This window comes from Heterodontus francisci, chromosome 36, assembly GCF_036365525.1.
Source record: "Heterodontus francisci isolate sHetFra1 chromosome 36, sHetFra1.hap1, whole genome shotgun sequence".
Taxonomy (NCBI): Eukaryota; Metazoa; Chordata; class Chondrichthyes; order Heterodontiformes; family Heterodontidae; genus Heterodontus; species Heterodontus francisci.
Genome location: NC_090406.1, coordinates 28,182,607 through 28,204,303, shown reverse-complemented (window position 1 = coordinate 28,204,303; position 21,697 = coordinate 28,182,607). Strand labels below are relative to the sequence as shown.

At 42.7% G+C, this 21,697-nt stretch overlaps 1 protein-coding gene across 1 annotated transcript in view; it reads right to left on the bottom strand.

The window, feature by feature from the left end:
• The window catches only part of adamts10 (ADAM metallopeptidase with thrombospondin type 1 motif, 10), a 202,042-nt gene that overhangs the window by 119,237 nt on the left and 61,108 nt on the right, over positions 1 to 21,697 (bottom strand). Inside the window, exons 4-6 of the mRNA XM_068016396.1 lie at positions 9,278 to 9,642; positions 4,580 to 4,742; positions 1,624 to 1,841 (exon numbers count right to left, since the gene is read on the bottom strand). Of these exons, the coding sequence (XP_067872497.1) occupies positions 1,624 to 1,841; positions 4,580 to 4,742; positions 9,278 to 9,642 (746 nt within the window). The remainder of the gene's footprint in view (positions 1 to 1,623; positions 1,842 to 4,579; positions 4,743 to 9,277; positions 9,643 to 21,697) is intronic.

The following is a 21,697-nucleotide window of genomic DNA, read 5'->3' as shown; positions in this document are numbered from 1 at the left end:
CTCGGTATTTGCAATTCCACAATCACAGCTTGAAACTCATTTCTAATTCCACAACTTATTGGAGCTCTCCATTTTCTTTTCAAATCTACTAGACTTAGTACAGCAGCCGTACTGGTACTAAAAATGTGCCTTCTAATTTAGTTCCACAGACAATGGATCAGGGAAAGCTATATACACACACATTAGTTATACATTTTTTAAACACTGCATTAGTATTAAATAACAGGAATAATGAAAAGCAGTGTGGGCTGCTTCCTGGCTCCAGGGTGTGGGGTGTGGTCCCTTGTTCAAAGGCACTTAGCGCCTGAAAGAGGGACCCGGCATCGATAAGGTGTGGGGCCTGCTGAGGGCCAACCCTGCCCTTGCTGCTGACCCCACTCCCCCTACCACATCCCTCGAGACCCCTCCCATCCTGATCTACCTGAAGCCTGGTTCCAGTGCTGCTGTCTGGTCACTGAGTGAGATCAGCAGCCTCCCCATCAGTGTTTTCTGATTCTTGCTATTCCTAATTTCCACCTATACTGATTCTACTTCATGATCTTCTGAGGCCAGATCCTTTCTCACTAATGTCCTTATGTCATCCTTTACTATCAGGGATATTCCTCCTCCTTTGCCATTCTGTCTGTCTTTCTGAAATATTGTGTACCCTGGAATATTTATTTCCCAACCTTGATCAGCTTGTAACTATGTCTCTGTAATGGTGATTAGATCTAAATAATTTACCACTATTTGTGCCACTAGTTTATCTATCTTATTGCAGATGCTTCGCGCATTCAGATAAAGAACGTTTAATTTCATTTTTTTACTTCTAATCCCTGCAATGACCTCATTCGCTGATGTACAATTTTTGTTAAACTCTCTATCCCTTCCTGTCCCATTCTGCTTGTCTTTATCCACAACGTTCCATGCCTTGACCTTTCTTTTTGGATTTCTAAATCTCCCTTCACCCGAACCCATCCCACCCCCAACACCGTTAGTTCACAACCTCTAGCTTTATCTGCTGGTGCACTCTTAAGTCTATCCATTCTGTCCCTTCCTGCCACACTCTGATTATCATTACACTTATTGTTACCTTGCTCTCTTGCATTCTCCTCTCTCTTTAAATTATCACATTTTCTCTCACTTCATCCCTCACCCCCACTATTTAGCACTAGGATAATGTAGGACATTGATCTTGCAATATCGTCTGTCCCCAACACCAGATTGATCGTTTGACTGACCATAATAGCATCATCTCAGTTATACTGTAAGACGAGATGCTGAGCAAAGGTTATACACATCCCCACAAGGAATGAAAAGCAAACTTGAAAAGCAAGTTATCCCATGTTACTGCCAGGAGCCTGTTTCAGGAAAGCATTGACAGAGACTAGACAATATACTGTGGGCTGAATTTTGTGAGTCATCCAGCGAGATCAGAGCATGCCACCGCGATTTGCGGCGCGCTCATAAAATTCAACCCCACGTGTCTATGCGCATAAAGAACATGGCAAGATTTTTAAAGGGTTCGGGGTGGGGGGGGGGGGGGGGAGGAGAAAGAGGGTAAAAGCAAAGAAATTTAAATGCAGTGAAAAGAAAATTGCATTTAAAAGTGCAATGTACAGTGAAATAATGAAATATACTTACAATATTCATGACAGAGAGAATATATTGCTCGATGTCTCTTCGTCCATGGTATCCAACCATCATTTTATCTGCTACTACTAAGGTTTCTACATAATGTTCTTGACTGACTGATCTTTTCAATTGTAGCTGGTTTCGCAGAGTTTTATTAGGTGAAAGAGTCACTGCTGAAGTCTGGAAATTTCTCAGCCATGAAGATCTTCCTTTCCCTGGTTTCTCATCTGGAACAGAACCACTGTAAGCATTCAAAATTATACCTCTTGTGGGAAGAGTAAGTACCATGTTGAGCATGGGAGTGGAATAATTTCAGGATTATGCATTATCTCTGCAACCAGAGCTATTTCATTTCCCATCAGTTGCTCTTTGACCATCATCTGAAAATTCCCTTAGCGGGTGGTTGAAAAACAAAACTTATAATGTCATAATAAAAGCAAAATACTGCGGATGCTGGAAATCTGAAATAAAAACAAGAAATGCTGGAACCACTCAGCAGGTCTGGCAGCATCTGTGGAAAGAGAAGCAGAGTTAACGTTTCGGGTCAGTTCCGAAGAAGGGTCACTGACCCAAAATGTTAACTTTGCTTCTCTTTCCACAGATGCTGCCAGACCTGCTGAGTGGTTCCAGCATTTCTCGTTTTTATTTCGAAACTTATAATGTCAACTGGATTCATAAGACCTACAATAAGGTGAAACATCATCCCTATTCCATAAAGCAATGAAAAAGATTCAGGGCTAAAAATTCATTATGGCCTGTTTTCAGGTGCAGGGGTCGCGAACTGTGATTTGCCTGTGCCCATTCCGGTTGAGGCAGGCAACACCCAAACTTGGTGTTGCCTCCTCATTTACCTGATTGTCGCCTTGGCCCAAGGTGGGGGGGGGTGAGATGGTCTGTGCTGCTGGCTGCCTAAGCGCCCAGCAGGGGGCTGAGCAGTGTGCCCTGATCTTACATGGAGCAGCCAACCTACTCCTCTTAAAGGCAGTCAACCAATCTGAAAGGGAAGCTGCACTCAGTGGAACGGAGCTAATAGCTGCATGTAGGAACTGCACAAATGGGGCACTAGGGAAGAGAGAGGGCTTTTAGGTTCATGATGCAGCATTGGAGTCCTTCGTCATGGAAGTGGAGGTGAAGGAGAGAGGTCATGTTTCTGTGGAGGAGGGAGGGAATGTGGGGGCGTAGTGGGGCCAGGGGATGCTCAAGGAATGTCCTCTGAAGGGAATGGAAGCAGAGAGATCAATGCAAGGAGTCTGAGCCTGAGGACCTGGCAGCAGTGCCACAAGAAGCTTAATGGCTTCACCTGAGTGGTCAAGATCAGTAAATGCATCTTCAAAGGGCCGCATACCCACCTCACCAGAAACCTCTCATGCTGCTCAATGCACCACAGTCCCATCACTTACCCAACAGCATTCCCTGGCACTCAGGCTTCACAGCCAACATCCAAACACTCCACCTTACCTCACACACATTCCAATGATGCCAGTCTCATAACCAGCTCCTGTTGCTTTCACAAACCCCCCAACTATTTAGCTGTGGTAGGCACATCATCCAACTACACTGCAACACAGTTACTGATATTCTTCCCTCTCTTGTAGGACAAGTTTGTTCATAACTGCTGAGCAGAGCAGAACTGGTGAGGAACAAGAACACCTACATCTTCTAAGCCCTCTGGAGGAAGTGCTTCTCCGCATCATGGGGCCAGCTGCAACAGAGGCCCAGGCATCTGGCATCACTGAGGATGATGGCATATTCCTGCCTTATGCCCCTTCTCGACTCTCAGCTCATCCTCATCCTGATATATGGCATAAAGTGCAAGCTGCTGAAAGTGTGACCGTGGAGCTCTTGTTTTCCACGCCACCCGCCTTCCTTCACCCCAGCCTTCCCCTTTCTGATTTCCTGGTTTCAGACACCCAAGAACTGCTGCCTTCTCAGGAACAGCGCACCCAGGAGGGAGAGAGAGAGAGCAACACCACAGCAGAGGCCCCATCTCTTGATCTGACACTTGTAGCCACCAGCTCAGATATTGGCACTACACATACCTTAGAGACTAGTATAGAGTTGGGATCTGCATTAGTGAGTCACTGAGCATGACTGGAGCCAGACTGGGGGAAAGGACAGTTTGTTTGCCAGCTCATTGGAGGGCGAGGTTGTAGATGAGTCCTGTTACAGGGGATTCTGATGAAGACTTTGATGGGATTGTATACAGGAGAACACTGATGAGGATGCACACAGTGAGTGATGCTGGATGCATTGGGTGGTGGCCTGCTAGACAGCCTCCTGTCATGGTCAAGAAGCATGGAGGAGACTGGCTCCAACTTGGCACAGTGTATTGGGCAGAGCTTGCCCTCTCCACAGCGTCTGCTCCGTCTCCTTGTTGCCTTTCAGACATAGAGGTACTGAAAGTGCAGCCCCCATACCTGTTGCAGCCTTTAGGTGGATAGATCACCAAATCTTCTGCCCTCCCTATGAGGATGCAGCAACACTTACTGCAAAATCCAGGAACTCACCACCGCACCTCAAAAAATAGCCTAGCGTGCTTCCCACAAACTTTACAATCATAGATGTTAGTCTAAATCACCTTACCTGCAAGTTACCTAGCCCTTTAAATAGCGCTAGTGGTGGGTCCCTCTTGCAGCTGTACATATGTGCTTTGGTGAGTGACAAGCAAAAACAGTGAGTGGACCTGGGTAGTCCAAGTTTGTAAATCATGCATCAAATCAGCTGCAACAGCTGTTGACCACGATCTGGGCAGTTGGGGAACTTCCAGTGCATGCACAGCACACCTGCACAAGCGGCCTTCCAAGCATGGGGCTGAAGTTAAGATCACATACTAACAGGAAATGGACCAACAGAGTTTTGAAGCACAAGTTTGAAACTTTGGAATGCCACTTTGCTAAGTAGGTCAGCTCAACCAGCATGTATTGGCACTGCTGAGGAGAGAACATGAAAAAAGGTCATGTATTACCTGAAACACCACATGTTGCATCAAGGTGTCGATGTTGGTTTGGAAGAGAAGATCGTTTATAAACTACATGGGGGCTTCCTTCACTGTAATTGAATTCAGCCATTTTAACGGTGGTGAGGGGCTCTATGAAGTATTCTTCTTCATCCTCAGCTATTACACCATGCTGAAAGCAAAGCACTGCTGTAGTTATTATTGGCAATTTATTATGAGCACTGCAGGCTATGAAGATTTTGGAAACCATTACAAATAAATGTCCGTTATAACAAACACAGAAGAAAATAAAACACTGCATTATTTCTCAGCTGACTCACATGACTGTGATCTAGACAAATTCAAAGCCATACAGGAAAACATAAATAATGGCCCTAACATTTAGGAGGTGAGAACTGAAGGGATGAGAAAGAGTGGTTAGATTTCCAAAAAAGAACTCCTGTAATTATAACACTGGAGTTTGTTCAAAGTCCCAATACACATGCACCTGTAAAGTACGCTTATGTAAAGCAATAGTAATTTCTAAGTTCAAGAGACTCCTGTTAATATTTAGTTCAACACATACATTATTCTTATAACTACAGGGTCCGAGAAAACAGAATGGCTTTAACATGTTAAAGTATGCACTGTTATTACGAATCTTCATGTAAATACTGAACCAATTTAAGGGTATCCAACATAGAAGCAGCAATAGAATACACAGTAATTTGCACAAAATGATAATTTACACTGCCTTAAAAATGTGTTTATTGCAAAGATGTTGCCATTTTGGATCTTCCCACTCCCCAATTTAACCTCGTGACTGTGCAGGAATATCTATTTTTCCCCAGCTGTAATTATAGGTAGATGTATACTTTGTAAATAAGAACACAAACAGGGTATCCACCTGCTGAATTATTTAATAAATGAGAGAAGAGATGAGGAAAGATTTTTTTTAAGCCACAAAGTGGTGGGGGTCTGGAACTCACTGCCTGAAAGGATGGTAGAGGCAGAAAACCTCATCTCATTTAAAAGGTGCCTGGATGTGCAGCTGAAGTGCCGTAACCTGCAGAGCTACGGACCGAATGCTGTAAAGTGGGATTAGGCTGCGTGGCTCTTTTATTTCTGGCCAGTGCAGACACGATGGGCCAAGTGGCCTCTTTCTGTGACGTAATCTTTCTATGGATTCTATGATTCATATCCTTTTCAAAATATAGATATACACAGAAGATGAGATCAGAACAAATTTGAAAAAAGTAGGCTATTTATATTTGATTGTTTTCGCTCTGGTCTGGGGGTTATTGGATGGGGGCGGGGGGGGGGGGGGGGCTTGGAGGGAAATACCAAAAATAACTTCTGTTATTATGATGTAAAGGAGTTTCATGATAGCTTTCTGGTGAATAGTTCTGGGACAATTAAGTTCATCACTAGTGCCTTTTTTGCTGGTTACCCTGGATATCAAAATCAAAGCCGAGTTCTTTGTTGCCCTGAAACCAGCTGCCTTTTACCTGCAGGTTGGTATCTGTTCTAAATTACAAGCCCAGAACACTCTTTAATTGGACACAGTGCAGAGCTACGGACTGAATGCTGGCGAGGCAACCAAAACTTACCTGTCTTCCCGGCTCCCAGGCATCTTCCCTTTATGCTGGGCTGCAGTCCCAGCAGTGGCCACCGCTCCCAGTGGCACTGCTGGGACTAAGATCTGCCGGCCCACTCATTGGTGGGCAGCTCTATTAGGTGGGACTTCCTACCTCAAGCGGGTGGAAGTCCTGCCTCACACCAACTGATGCCCAGGGGCCTGCAAAATACAGTGGCAAACCTGTGTCCGCCTCGCCTGGGGATCCTGTCCGTCTACCATAAAATTCCAGCCAGTGATACTAATCAATCATTACATTTATAAAGGGACTCCTCAAAAGCAAGTCACAACTCTGCTATCAAGGATTACTGAAAATATTTTACATTACAGATGTAGGATTCTTTAGACTGAAGGTACAATTTGGGACTATGATAACTGAGCTTGAAGACACACAGTATTGTATTTGATATCTTTTTTGGACCATGATAGTCGTCCACATGATAGATATAAATAAAATACAATTTAAATATACATACAATCTCAATTTTCAAATTGTAATCATTTTAGTAAATGATAATACAAAATGGCCTGGATTTTGCAGTTATAAATGATGGCATGGCGAAACTGTCGCATTTGCTGTCATTACAACTCATAGAATGGTTACATCACAGAAAGAGGCCATTCAGCCTGTCGTGTCAGTGCCAGCTCTCTGCAAGAGCAACTCATCTAGTCCCACATCCCTGCCTTCGCCCCATAGCCCTGCACATTTTTTCACTTCAGATAATTTTCTAATTCTCTTTTGAAGGCCTCAAAACTATGAAACTGACAGCAACATTTGGTGCCCATTTATGCACAGTTAAAAGTGGAAATCCAAAAGTTGCTGTCAGTGATTCTCTGCTTCTCCACAAGGTGTGCTGAAGTCCTTTTTCAATATATCCCTATTTTGAATGGATGAGAACGTCCCCTTTTATGCTCCAGTAGCATTAATAAAAACACCTGAAAATGGTACTCCTTGTTAATTAGCTGTAAATAGGCTTTTAACAGCATACTAAATCATAACTACTGCTGAACAACCTTTCTGTCCCTGAAAAACTATTATGTGTGTAACATCAAATTTTTCCATTAAGATAAGGATACCATAGTTTTAATATAATTTTTTTTTTAAGTTTGATATTTCAGCTTCTAACATGTATATCTCAATCTTTATTTCACGCTCTGTAAAATTTATAAAAAGTGAAGGATAATCAGTGCATTTTACTTCCTGATTTGCTGTCTGAGAATTCTGCAATGTAATTGGTGTTTACCCTGCTGGATGGCATCACTGTTGCTGGATGCTTGGAGATCCCCTTCACTTGGTACTAGATTCACATTAACATTGGGAAAGATTAAATCTATGCCACAGAGATCGCTATTTCTTTGTGGGCAGCTTTCTTAGAGGTCAGCGGCGAGCATCATCACTTCACTGCGAACCGCAAAATCTGGGCCATTAAGTTATATTATTAGCTATTTTTGTAACAGTATACTCAAGCAGCATACTAGCTTAAGAATATGTAATACTGAGGAGAAAATCTCCAAAGCTGAAATGCTGAGATGTTACATTGCTAGTTTCATATGTTCCCGACTGTTCTCGTAGCACAATGATTAGGTTAAAAGTCTAGCCCATCAGTGTGTTCCAGCTCAGTGTTCAGTAACCTAAAGATGGTGTCCAGGACTTTTGAGTTTGCCAAAATTGTCCAACTAATGATGTTTGAGGATCTGGTGTGGGAGCCCTTGCAGGGTTTTACTTAATTTTCTTGCCCTCAACATACATAAAAGAAACTTTAACGCTTCCCCATTTCTTATTCTATTAGTGATAGAATACCATTTTATTTCTCCTGAAATTTATTTTGAAGACTGTTGACTTACCAAAGAAAAATATGTGGTGTCAGGTGAAATGAGGCAGTTTATCAGCAGTCCGAGGGCTTTAACTGTCCCTGAGACTCATTCACTATAAACAAGAGCTCAAATTGCTGGTCTGAATTTTCCTATAATCTTACTTTAAATTGTAAAAGGGAATACAGAAGAGGATGAATAATTTGTTACAAGACATCATATGCAAGTGATGTTACCACATTGTAAGAAAAAGGATAATGAACACTTTTAAGTAACCAGGTACTGCTTTAAGTGTATCCACACCCATATTTCATCTGCATACACTGACAGACCAGGCTATTTTTATAGCACAAGTTAAAAATTCAGAAGTTAGGAACAAGGGAAATCAGATGGAACTTTTTATCCCATGGGTAACAAGACCTGAGGATAAAGCTAACAAGGAAGATCATTGATAGTAATTAGCTTTAGAAAAATATAAATATGTTCAAGGTGCAATGAAATAAATTTCATATTATATAAAAGAGTAAATACTGGAAATAAAGTTAAAAATTACTGTTTGTAGTAATAATGCACAAATACTTAATATTTTCATATGACATTCCTCTTTGTAAAACAAAAATATTAAACCTATTTATTTTAAATGGGTTAATGCCTATTGGTTATTACCTAATGGGTTTAAAAATAGAGGACAAAATAGGATTTGGGCCACTTCTCCGTAGTTTTGAGCGAGAAAAGTTAACAGTTGTTGTGGAAACCACTATTGTAGTAACAGGTGCTGCTTCTGCTGAGGCACAAACCTTGACAAACAGTGTAGCAATTGTTGAAGCTAAACTTTTGAAGCAGGCTTTACCTAGTTGAGCCTCCAAAAAGTCCCTTGAAAGGACAGGGTACCCATTTAAACCATTGTAGCAGAAAAAATCACCACAGAGCTAGTATATAGGAAGGAGAGATTTGTTATATATAATTTTGAGACAGTTGGAATAAAACAGGAGTGATTCACTTTTTTGATGATGAGGACAAAAATCCTTTACGCTGGCCTCAGGTTCACCCTCTTGATTAACAATCTATAGTGCCTGGAAACAAAAACAGTACTCCATTCTGAATGAGGCCAAAGTATGCCCTTAATATTGCACAATAACTAATCAAGGCAGGCTAGAAAATAGCAGGTTTATTTCTACAGAAGCTAAGCTGCAATTGTGCCACCTTAACTGATGTAAATGCAGTTTATGCTAATGAAAAAATGAATGAGTCGATCTGTAACAGAGAAATCGATAACTTACCAATCCATTACAGTTACTTAAAGCAACTTTTGTGGCTTCCTGGAGATCACTTAAATGTCCCAAATAATGACATTCATCCATATAATCGTGCCTCCATTCCAAGCCATCTCTTTTCCAATATTCTACAGTAAAATAATCTGATACCAGATTAATGTGTAAAGTCAAGTTTAAAAGGAAGTGCAATCCATGTGAAGATACTTTGTAATAAACTTGCTGCTCAACCGGCTCATGTTGAAACGCAGGTAAGCTTCTTTTTGATCGGAGTTCATGGCTACTTTTTACATTATAGCTTAGGAAGTCTCCATTGTGGTCAACTCGGACAGGAATTGCTATTTCATAGTGTTCAAGAGTTGACAGGAATTCTTCTGTGTTAAAAAAAAAGGTTTTTTTTTGTTATTCAGTTATAGATTTCGCCTCTTAATCCCATTCCTTAAGTACAGGTCAACTGGTAAAAAGATGTTTTTCTGTAGTGAAAGAAAAAATTAGTTTCTTCTTTTTTTGAATCCTCCCCAATTATATATTCTTATCACTCTACAATACGTAAACTGAAAGAGCTGGATTTGATGGACCAAGTGTTATTTAAAGCCTCTTCAATGTGATTTCACAATGGTTGACTGGCGGATGGTGAGCTTTTGCAGCCCAGAACATGTCACTTAATGATCTCTTTCTCTACAGAGAGCTTTTTATTTAGCAACCCCATCTTGAAATTACCAAAACTTACTCACAGAAAGAGGAGCAAGTCTTGAGCTTCAGTCAGTGCTGGGTTTAAACTTTGGCCTCTTGAATAGAAGATCAGCTCTTTGCCATATGAGCTGCACCAATGATTATGCAGTGACACATCATATCATCGTGGTCAGAGTCCCAACCAAATAGGGTATCATTTTTCCTATTCATTAGCATCGAGAATGTCAGCATGAACATAAATCATGAAGTCCCCATGACAAGCTATTCAGAGTTAACAGTTCAGTATTTAATGCTCAACAAAGGCTGGATTTACAGATAGGTTTTCTTCAACTAAAGGAATACAACGGGCGCTCACTTTTCCATGATTTAAGTAGTAAGGCATGAGCTGGCACTATTTATAAAAGTAAATTTAAAAAAGATACCTCAGATTGGAAATGCATTTTTGGAAGCTTTAAATAGGAAGGTTACTCATGAAAATTACTTTAAAAGGAAGGAAGAATTGTTCATCATTTTGGATATGATGACATCACAAGCAAGCGAGGTGATGTGTTTCAACAGCAGTCATTACTGTGGAAAAGGATCTTCTTATTTGAACAGAACAGACTGGCAATTCAAAACAGTGCAACTGAAGATATTAACGTTGAGCATTCAATACTGAACCATTAACTCTGAATAGCTAGACATGGGGACTTCATGGTTTATTTATAGAACTAAGCCTGCTACTTAAAACTGTCATACGAATTAATTTCTCTAAACACTGTAGGTTCAATACTATACCGTACTTGAATTCACACATGATATCCTAATCTGAATAAATACATTCACTACGTTAAACACATACAAATCTTGATTTGCCAATGACATAATTAACGTGAATTTTAGCTGTGTTGAAGGTATTCACAGTAATTATAATGAAAATGAACAAGTTTCCATTAAGGGAAGTTATTGATTTGAAATGACAATTGAAATTAGTGGAATGCCTATGGCTCTGCTCAGTATAAGGGAGAGTTTGCGTGGTTAGCCACTATACAATGAAATGCATGATGCATTTAATCAAAATTATCCAGTGCAATAGCAACTGCCATTTGGTATTTGTTTTAGAAATCTATTTGGAGCATCTATTTTGGAAATTATCAGAGCTTACTTTATCCAAAAGTTTCAAGAATATAGGCATAATTTTCCTAGGGTTGGCATCCAGCGGGTCACATGCATCGTGTGGCAGGAGAGTGTTAACCCGGCTCGATCGCATCAAGCCATTTCTTCTGGGCGGGAATTGTGAGTCAGGCAAATGCTTTGTCATGTAAAGAGGGCTTTTCTTACAAGAACAACCCAAGGCACATGCTGTTGAATGTAAAAAGTAGACTCCTTGGTTGGGGAGTCTAAAACTAGGAGTCACAGGCTCAGGATAAGGGGTCGGCCATTTGGGACTGAGATAAGAAGAAATTTCTTCACTCAAATGGGTAGTGAATCTTTGGAATTCTCAACCCTAGAGAGGTGTGGATGCTCAGTCATTGATTATATTCAAGTTAGAAATTGATAGACTTTTAGACATGAAGGAAATTAATGGATAAGGGGATAATATGGTAGAGAGGAGCAGAGGCAGAGCAGTCATATTCTTATCGAATGGCACAGCAGGTGTAAGTGGTCAAATGGCCTACTCCTGCACTATTTTTATATTCTTATGTAAATAGGTTGCTTCATGTGGTCCTAGGCATGAAAGGAAAAGAGAGAAAGAGCAGGCAAAAAAACAAAAAGGAAAATACTGTGGATGCTGGAAATCTGAAATAATAGAAAATGCTAGAAATTCTCAGCACATCATTCAGCACCTGAACAGAGAGAAACAGAGGGCAGGATTTTGCACTTTGGGTCAGGACCCCGACATCGGTGTTAAATGCGACTCTCAATCCCGCACTGTGTCGGGGTGTCGTATAAGGTTATCAAAGGGTTAATATTGGGAGAATGTAAAGATTACCGCCCACCAGGATGAGGCAAGAGATCTGGTGGGAGAGACTCCAGAACAGTTACAGTGTGGTTTTTGAAGGAGACACAGGCTAGTGTAGAGTGTATACAGTTACTATACAATGAAGATTAATGTTTAAACAATACAGTCTAAGAACCTCTCTGGCTAGACTCTATACAGAGGCAGCATAAAGCATCAAATATATAAGGTGAGCAGCGCTGGGATCGAAGTACTACACCCAGAAGAGAAAATTTGAAGCAACAATCATCTTTCAGCCAGAAGAGGAGAAACTTTAAAACAAGTAGCTGAAGAGAAAAACTACATACCTTAGAATGCTGATAAAAGCTCCATAGAACAGGAGCGTGGCTGAAAAGCAAGTGATCAGGTGAGTCATTGTGCCGACGATCGAGAAATCCAGGGAAAAAAGCCTCTGAAGAGCTGAAAAAATTATTTTTTAAAGGCTCTGTGTGAGTGAGAGAGAGAAAAAGGGGAAAACACTAAAAAGCGTGTGAACTGAAAAAAAGTCCAATAGTGAAGAGAAAAAAAGCACAGGAAACCCTTGAATGCAGCAGAGTTTCCACTTATGCAGCTAAGCCGAAAAAATCATTAAAGCAGTCAAGCTTGGACAAGGTAAATACACTCCAGTTCAAAAAAACAGCAAAGGGGAAAACCCTGGAACTGTTTATCAAGCAGCTCTGTCAATTTCAATAGGCAGCTGTGTAAACATTTCAGTGAACTGCTGAAAGGGGAAGTCCTAACAAAAGCCTAAAAAAACAGGAAATACTGTCAAGCACCTGCTACACTCCATCAAAGCAAGCTAGCCATAAAAAAAAGTTTCTTAAAAGGGGAACACTCTAAAAAGTCGATTTAAAAAAATCAAAATTTGGGAGTGCCAGAGAGTTTCAAAAGTCACAAGGGATCCAATCAGACTCAAAACTGGGAAATATGAAGGAAAAGGTTCCTCAGATACAGAATTGCATCAAAATTGGACAGCAGGTCCAAAAGAGAGCAAGTGCATACATTATTATGTTTAATTGGTACTGTAGATGGTGATATACTAGCAAGACAATGTATTGATGAAAAGTCAGCCACATTTGATGAAGTCTTAAAAGCTTGTGATTCCTACTTCAATTGGCACAACAACAACAGACCAATTATACAAGGTGAGGAAAGAACATGGTACAGGGCAGAACAAGAGGCACCAGGAAAAATGGTACACTGGGGGGGGGGGAGGGGTGTGGGGTGGGGGGTGTGTGGGAAGAGCAAAAGACAGTGCTGTGGTGCAAAAACTTCCCACAGGTGCAAACAATGTCCCGCCGATATTGCAGAATGTTTTTTTTGCAGAAAAATAGGGCATTTCAGCAAGATGTGCCAGAATAAAATCTCGACTACCACAACCTCTAAAGGAAAAGTAGTTAAGAATAGAGAGGTAAATGAAGTTACGCAACCTCCTGCAGCAGACCAATCAAAATATTATCTGGGCGAAATCAAATGATCCGAAATATTTTGGTCAGCCGACGTATATGTCATTGGACATATCATTAATTTCAAACTTGACACCAGAGCAAGTGTGTTGGTCCTGTAAGATTAAGAGCTGTGGCCATCCACACTCGTTCTGCAACCAACAGAAACTCAGTTATATGACCCAGGAGGTGTTGTATTTGAAGTAAAGGGGAAGCCACAAGCAATGCTTCAATATAATGGAAAGCAGATATTAGAAAACACCGTATGTCCTAAGCAATCAGGAGTTCTCACTCTTAAGTAGGCGAGCTTGTATTGACCTTCATATTATAGCGAAAGTTGAAGAAGTTGAAGAAGAAGAATCCAGGAGCCGGGACAGAGGGAGCACCCCTCAACATGACCTGCGCACTGCAGAGAGTCCGGATTCCACCAGAGAGCACACACAATGCAGAGAGAACCCGCAAAACACAGCACAGCTCGCCATGCCACTCAAAGATTACCAGAGAAAGAGAAAGAGAAATGCAGCAAGTTCCTACAGGCATGCTACACGGACAGAGCACTTGGGAAGAAGCAAGTCCAACAAAATTGTCAGGTACACAGACAAGATCAAAGAGAACCACTAATTTTGACCCAGTTCCCAACTAAACCGTGGGAACAGTTGGCGATGGGTTTATTCTTCTTTGAGGGAAGATCCTAACTAATTGTTGTTGATTACTTCTCAAGATGGATCGAAGTTAAACGGATGTACACAACAACAGCTGAAGCAGTCATCAGAGTTTTACAAGAAGTTTTTGCAACACATGGCGCTGAAATTTATACTTCCGCTGCCGTAATTAGCGACGGATGTAAACAATGGTGGTCCGCCTGCGCGGAGAACACATCGTAGAGCCGCCGCAATATTAAGTGCGGCAGCTCATTTTAATAGCTGGGGTGGACTGCCCACCCCGATGACTGGAGGTGGCGGGCGGTCCATCTCCAGCAATGGTGTCAGCTGCCTTTGAGCAGGCGCTGATGCCATTTTTAAAGGGCTTCAAGCCCTAACATTAAATTTAAATACTTAAAAACATATTGATTTTAAAAAATTAAATAAATTGATCCTGACCTTCTCCCATCCCCCCCCACAATAAACACAGAATTAATTACCTGCCCTCTCCCCCGCCAAAACACTTACCTTGTGCAGCTGACCTTCCCCCGCAAAGTCCAGAAACTTAACATTTTACTCCTTCCCACCAATGAAATGACATTGACCCTGCTCCCCCGCACCTCGCCGCACTGAAAAACTTATCTAGCTCCCCTCTCCCCACCAGTGTTCTGCCTCGGATCCCCGGATGGGTATCTGAAGGCACAGGAGTGCTGGGCACCAGCACCAATATTGCACCGGAACAGACGGTGGGAGTAAGAAGTTAATTTATTCATTTATTTAAATTAATTTACATATTCAAATTTGGGCTCCCATCTCTGAGTGATGGGGTGGCCACCACAAGGCCTTGCCACCACCAGCAATATTGGGCCGGGCCTTCCCGACGTCGAGGCCTGTGGTGGGCCTCTGCAGGAGGGATTTTCCGGCGCCCCCCCCCCCCCCCCAACATGACCCCTGACGTCGGGGGGTGTCTGTAAAATTCATCCATGGTATACCTGATCAAATAGTATCTGATAATGGACCAAAATTTGCAAATGATTACTTCACGCACTTAGCGGAAGAATGTGGATTTGTTCAAATAACAAGCTCTCCTAAGTATTTGCAATCTAATGGAGAAGCTGAACGAACAGTCAGAACCATTAAAGATATGGTGAAGAAAAACCAAGATTTCCAATTAGCACTGCTGACATACGGAACTACTCCATTATTGTGCAGATTAGTGTCATCAGAACTCTTAATGGGAAGAAAACATCGAACGCAACTTCCAATTCTACCAAGAAATTACTTCCAGGATTGCAAAGCAAGGATTATCATAAAGTACAAGACAAAGAAAAGTCGTATTGAAACAAACAGACTCATAATTATAACAGAAGATATCGTACAAGAAACTGACCGAAGTTGTTAGAAGGGCGAAAGGTGTGGGTACGAGACCAAAATAGAGAAGGGGTAATTCTCCAGAAAGACGAGAATCAACAGCGATCTTATCTAGTACTAACTCAAGAAGGTTCTATACGGAGGCACAGAGAAATCTTATTCCTTTACATCAAAGACATCAATCAGTCATACATTTAGACGACTCAGACGATGAACCGAAAATTCAAAAAACACCGAATGCTACAAACCTCAACGAAGGCTCTCCAAGTCAACAAACAAGGGATCGGAGAAACACCACCAATCTTCCACGTCTGACAAGAATAAGATCAGGGAAAGTTGAACCTGATAGGCTGAATCTATGAAGTCAGAGACTTGGGTGGGGGGTGGGGGGGGTGGGTGGGGGGAGATGGGGGCAGCATGTAAATAAAAAAGTGAATGTTGTTATGCAGGCCCCCACCTGCCAAGAATGAGGCACATTGGTCATATGAACATTGATTTTGAACTGTTGCAAGAGCGAGGAAATCATTTGTTGAACAAATCAGCCGTGGCTGGAAAATACATTTGCATACTAACAGACGGTACTTGTATAGACAAAGGACCATTCCCTGACACATTCAACCCACAATGGATGTTGATCACCGAACAGTGGGAGGGTGGGGAAGCGCATTCCAGGGCTTGCTGGGGTGATGCAATCTACAGGGGTCAGGACTGGTTGGACCAGCTGGTCACATGAATAACTGGCTGTTCCAGGGTTTTTTGAACTAGGCACTGAGAGTTTGAGCAAAAACAGTGTTTGCTCCTGGACTGAGAAGGTCTCTCTTGTCTGCCTGCTCCCATCTCTTTCTCATAAGCCTCTGAATCCATTGAAGACACATGAACCCCAAGAGAGAAAAGGTCTCCCACAGCGAACAAGGTTTAAGAAGAATACTGGGCCCCAACAAAGAGCAAGATCTACCTACAATCAAGGACTCTACAGTGAGCTCGAAAAACCTGAACAAAAACTCTTCAGATATTGCCTCAAACTTTTCCACTTCATTTTTTTTCCTGCTCTTTTCTGTCTCTATTTGCATGTGTGTATCGCGTATGCATGCTAGCCTGGGCGCGTCGCGTATCCGTAGACGTCAACTGAATTAGAATTTAATAAATTTCAACTTTTCTTCTTTAAACCTAAGAAAACCTGCTGTGCTGGTTTCTTTGCCTTATAATTGGAAAGCAGTGAACAAGGATTCACCAAGGGGAAACTAAAAACACTGTGTGTTTAAAATTAAACCCTGTTACGGTAAGACCAGATGAAGACTGAAAGGGATCCCGAGACACCTTTCTCACCAGGTCGTAACAATGTATGTAAATATATATTGGGTTAAAGACTTGGGGGGAGATGTAGTATAAGGATACCAAAGGGTTAATCTTGAGAGAATGTAACGATTACCCCCACCAGGATGATGTAGAACCATAGAAAAATTACGGCACAGAAGGAGGCCATTCAGCCCGTCATGTCTGTGCCAGACGAAAAAACTAGCCCCCAATCTAATCCCACCTCCCAGCACCTGGTCCATAGTCTTGCAGGTTACAGCACTTCAGGTGCAGGTCCAGGTACCTGTTAGAAGAATTGAGGGTTTCTGCCTCCACCACGATTTCTGGCAGTGAATTCCAGACACCCACCATCCTCTGGGTGAAAATTTTTTTCCTCATGTCCCCTCTAATCCTTTTACCAATCACCTTAAATATGTGACCCCTGGTAATTGATCTCTCCGCTAGGGGTAACACGTCCTTCCTGTTTAATCTATCTAGGCCCCTCATAATTTTGTATACCTCTATTAAGTCACCCTTCAGCCTCCTCGGTTCTAAGGAAAACAACCCTAGCCTATCCAATCTTTCCTCATAGCTGCAACTTTCGAGCCCTGGCAACATTCTTGTAAATCTCCTCTGTACTCTCTCCACAGCAATTATGTCCTTTCTGTAATGCTGTGACCAGAACTGTACACAATACTTCAGTTGTGGCCTAACCAGCATTTTATACAGTTCCAGCATTACATCCCTGCTTTTGAATTCTATCTTCTTCTTTGGCCTCCTTGTCTCGAGAGACAATGGGTAAGCGCCGAGAGGTGGTCAGTGGTTTGTGAAGCAGCGCCTGGAGTGGCTATAAAGGCCAATTCTAGACTGACAGACTCTTCCACAGGCGCTACAGATAAAATTGGTTGTCGGGCTGTTACACAGTTGGCTGTCTCCTTGCGCTTCTGTCTTTTTTCCTGCCAACTGCTAAGTCTCTTCGACTCGCCACTTTTTAGCCCCGCCTCACTGGCAACTGACTCCCACAACTTGTGATCAATGTCACGGGACTTCATGTCACGTTTGCAGACGTCTTTAAAGCGGAGACATGGACGGCCGGTGGGTCTGATACCAGCGACGAGTTCGCTGTACAATGTGTCCTTGGAGATCCTACCATTTTCCATGCAGCTCACATGGCCAAGCCATCTCAAGCGCCACTGGCTCAGTAGGGTGAATATGCTGGGGATGTTGGCCGCCTCGAGGACTTCTGCGTTGGAGATACGGTCCTGCCACCTGATACCAAGGATTCTCTGGAGGCAGTGAAGATGGAATCATTTGAGACGTCGCTCTTGGCTGATATACGTTGTCCAGGCCTCGCTGCCATTGAGCAAGGTACTGAGGACACAGGCTTGATACACTCAGACTTTTTCCGTGTCAGTGCGCCATTTTCCCACACCCTCTTGGCCGGTCTGGACATAGCAGCGGACGCCTTTCCCATGCGCTTGTTGATTTCTGCATCGAGAGACAGGTTACTGGTGATAGTTGAGCCGAAGTAGGTGAACTCTTGAACCACTTCCAGAGCGTGGTCGCCGATATTGATGGATGGAGCATTTCTGATGTCCTGTCCCATGATGTTCATTTTCTTGAAGCTGATGGTTAGGCCAAATTCGTTGCAGGCAGCCACAATCCTGTCGATGAGTCTCTGCAGACACTCTTCTGTGTGCGATGTTAATGCAGCATCGTCAGCAAAGAGGAGTTCCCTGATCAGGACGTTCCGTACTTTGGTCGCTCTAAGATGGGCAAGGTTGAACAACCTGCCATCTGATCTTGTGTGGAAGAAAATTCCTTCTTCTGAAGATTTGAACGCATGTGATCAGTGATCGTGTCCCCTGATTTAGAATTGAGGGGGACCATCTTCCTGATGGTTGGCCCAAAAGCTCTCTTAATACCATCATACATTCCTCTGATATTTCCGGTGTCAGAGGCCAGCTGAATACGACTGCACAGGTGTTGCCAGTAGACATTTGCACAGTGCCTGGCTGATCTTTGTGCAGCGCTTCCGGCTACTTTAAGTGCTACGGATGTTAACTTGCTGGGGGCTTTCTTGTAGTTCAACAGTGCAATGCGCTTAGTGGCTATGACAGGTTTCAGCTCTTCAAAGTGAGATTGAAACCAGTCTGCATTCTGCTTCTCACATTTGCCAAGGTGGTCATTGCTGAGTCATAGATGGCGTCTCTGATGTGGGCCCACTTGGTCTCTGCATCCGCTGCAGGAGTGTTTTGAAGGGCTTTTTCAAGTGAATTTAGAAACTTATGTAACAGTTGTGGATAAGAAATTCTGTTAGTGTTGCTGCGTGGGTGGCCCTTCTGCTTGGAGTGATGTAGCTTCTTTGGTTTGAGTCTAACTTTGCTGCACACCAGGGAGTGGTCGGTGTCGCAGTCCACACTGTGGAAGCTGCATGTGATTTGGTGAATTCTGCATGTGAATTCTATACCTCAGCCAATAAAGGAAAGCATTCCATATGCCTTCTTCACCACTCTATCCACCTGTCCTGCGACCTTCAGGAACCTGTGGACATGCACTCCAAGGTCTCTCACTTCTTCTATCCCTCTCAATATCCTCCAGTTTATTGCACATTCCCTCGCTTTATTTGCCCTCCCCAAATGCATTACATCACACTTTTCTAGACTGAATTCCATTTGCCACTTTTCCACCCACTCAACCAAACCATTGATATCTTTCTGGAGAGTACGGCTCTCCTCTTCACCATCATCTACATGGCCAATTTTTGTGGCATCAGCAAATTTCCCAATCATGCCTCCCACATTTAAGTCCCAATCATTAATATATACTACAAACAGAAGGGACCCAACACTGAGCCCTGCGGAACGCCACTGGAAACAGCTTTCCATTCACAAAAATATCCATTGACGACTACCCTCTGTTTCCTCACACTGAGACAATTCTGGATCCAACCTGCCACATTCCCCTGCATCCCATGGGCTTTCATTTTACTGACCAGTCTGCAATGTGGGACCTTGTCAAATGCTTTACTAAAATCCATGTAGATCACATCCACTGCACTACCCTCATCAATCCTTCTCGTTACTTCCTCAAAAAACTCAATTAAGTTTGTACAACATGACCTTCCCTTAACAAATCCATGCTGATTATCCCTGATTAATCTGTGCCTTTCTAAGTGGTAGTTTATCCTATCTCTTAGAATAGATTCAAACAATTTACCCACTACTGAGGTCAAACTGACTGGCCTATAATTATTTGGCCTGATCCTCAATGCATCCGCTATTTCCTCCCTGGCTTCCTTTAACAACCTGGGATGCAATCCATCTGGCCCTGGCGATTTATCCACTTTCAAGGAAGTCAGACCCTCTAGTACTTGCTCTCTCATAATGCTCTTTATAAGTAATATTTCACATTCCTCCTCTTTAACTACAATATCTGCATCAACCCTCTCCTTTGTGAAGACAGAGACAAAAAACCCATTAAGAACCCTGACCACATCTTCTGCATCCAACCATATGTTCCCTTGTATATCTCTGATAGGTCCTACCCTTTCCTTAGTTATCCTCTTGCTCTTAATGTACTGATAAAATATCTGTGGGTTTTCATTGATTTTACCTGCCAATAATTTTTCATGTCCTCTCTTTGCTTTTCTAATTTCCTTTTTTTTTACTTCACCCCTGCACTTTCTATACTCCTGTAGGCTTTCTAAAGTATTAAGATTTTTATGATCGCCATAAGCCTTCTTTTTCTGCTTTAACTTACCCTATAAGCTTCTAGATAACCGAGGGCTCTAGATTTGGCAGTGCCACCCTTTATCTTTGTGGGGACATGCCTACACTGTGCCTGCAGTATCTCACTTTTGAATGCTTCCCACTGGTTTGCCACTGATTTTCCTTCAAGTGGCTGTATCCAGTCCACTTTCACCAGGTCACCTTTCAGTTTCTTAAAATTTGCCTTCCCCCAATTTAGAACTTTTACTCCTGTTTTACCTTTGTCCTTTTCCATGATTATGCTAAAACTTACTGTATTATGGTCACCATCTCCAAAATGGTCCCCACTGTTACTTCCTCCACATGCCCAGCTTCATTACGGAAGACTAAATCTAGAATTGCGCCCCCTCTCATTGGGCTTGTTACGTGCTGGCTAAAAAAGTTCTCTTGAACGTAGTTCAAGAATTTTGCCCCCTCTGTGCCTTTCACACTGTTTGTATCCCAGTTGATATTGGGGTAGAAATCCCCCACTATTATTAACCTATAGTTTTTGCACTCAGAAATTTGCCTACATATTTGTTCTTCTACCTCCCTCTCACTATTTGAGGGTCTATAGTACATTCCGACCTGAAAACTCTATATCCAGGGATGTTGAGTTGCCATTCTTGCCCCTCATAAGAGGTCATGTGGGACAGACTCAAGAACAGTTACAGCATGGCTTTTGAGGGAGACACACAGGCTAGTGTGGAGGGTATGTAGTTATTATATGATAAAGATTAATGTTTAATCAATACAGTCTAAGAACTACTCTGGCTAGACTCTATACGGTGGCAGCATAAAGCTCCAAATATATAACAGGGAGCAGTTACCAGACATGGATTTTACCTGAATTGGCCAATTAGTGTCTGGAGGGTGTGCTCGCCATCCAATTAAGGACAGTGGGTGAGCTCTCAAAGCTGGAGGACATATAGGAGGCCCCCAGCATGGAAGGAGCTGCAGTCTGCTGTTGCAGGTAAGGTGAGAGAGGGCCCTCCATCTTGAGGCACCCTCTCAGCATCTTTAAAAAAATTTGGAAAAAAAATGGCCTCAGCTACCTGGCCACTATTGAGAAGGGGGAACCCCTCCACAGGGTGGCCTGGGCCACAACTGTGACAAGATGAGCCGGGGGAGTCCTCAAAGGCATCCTGCAGTGTTGGCCCCCCAACAGCTGCCAGGAGACTGTCTCCAGGCAGCTGCCATGCCCCGGACACTGCAGGGGACCCACTGGCTCAATTGAAAATTCCAGTTGGCCTCTGATA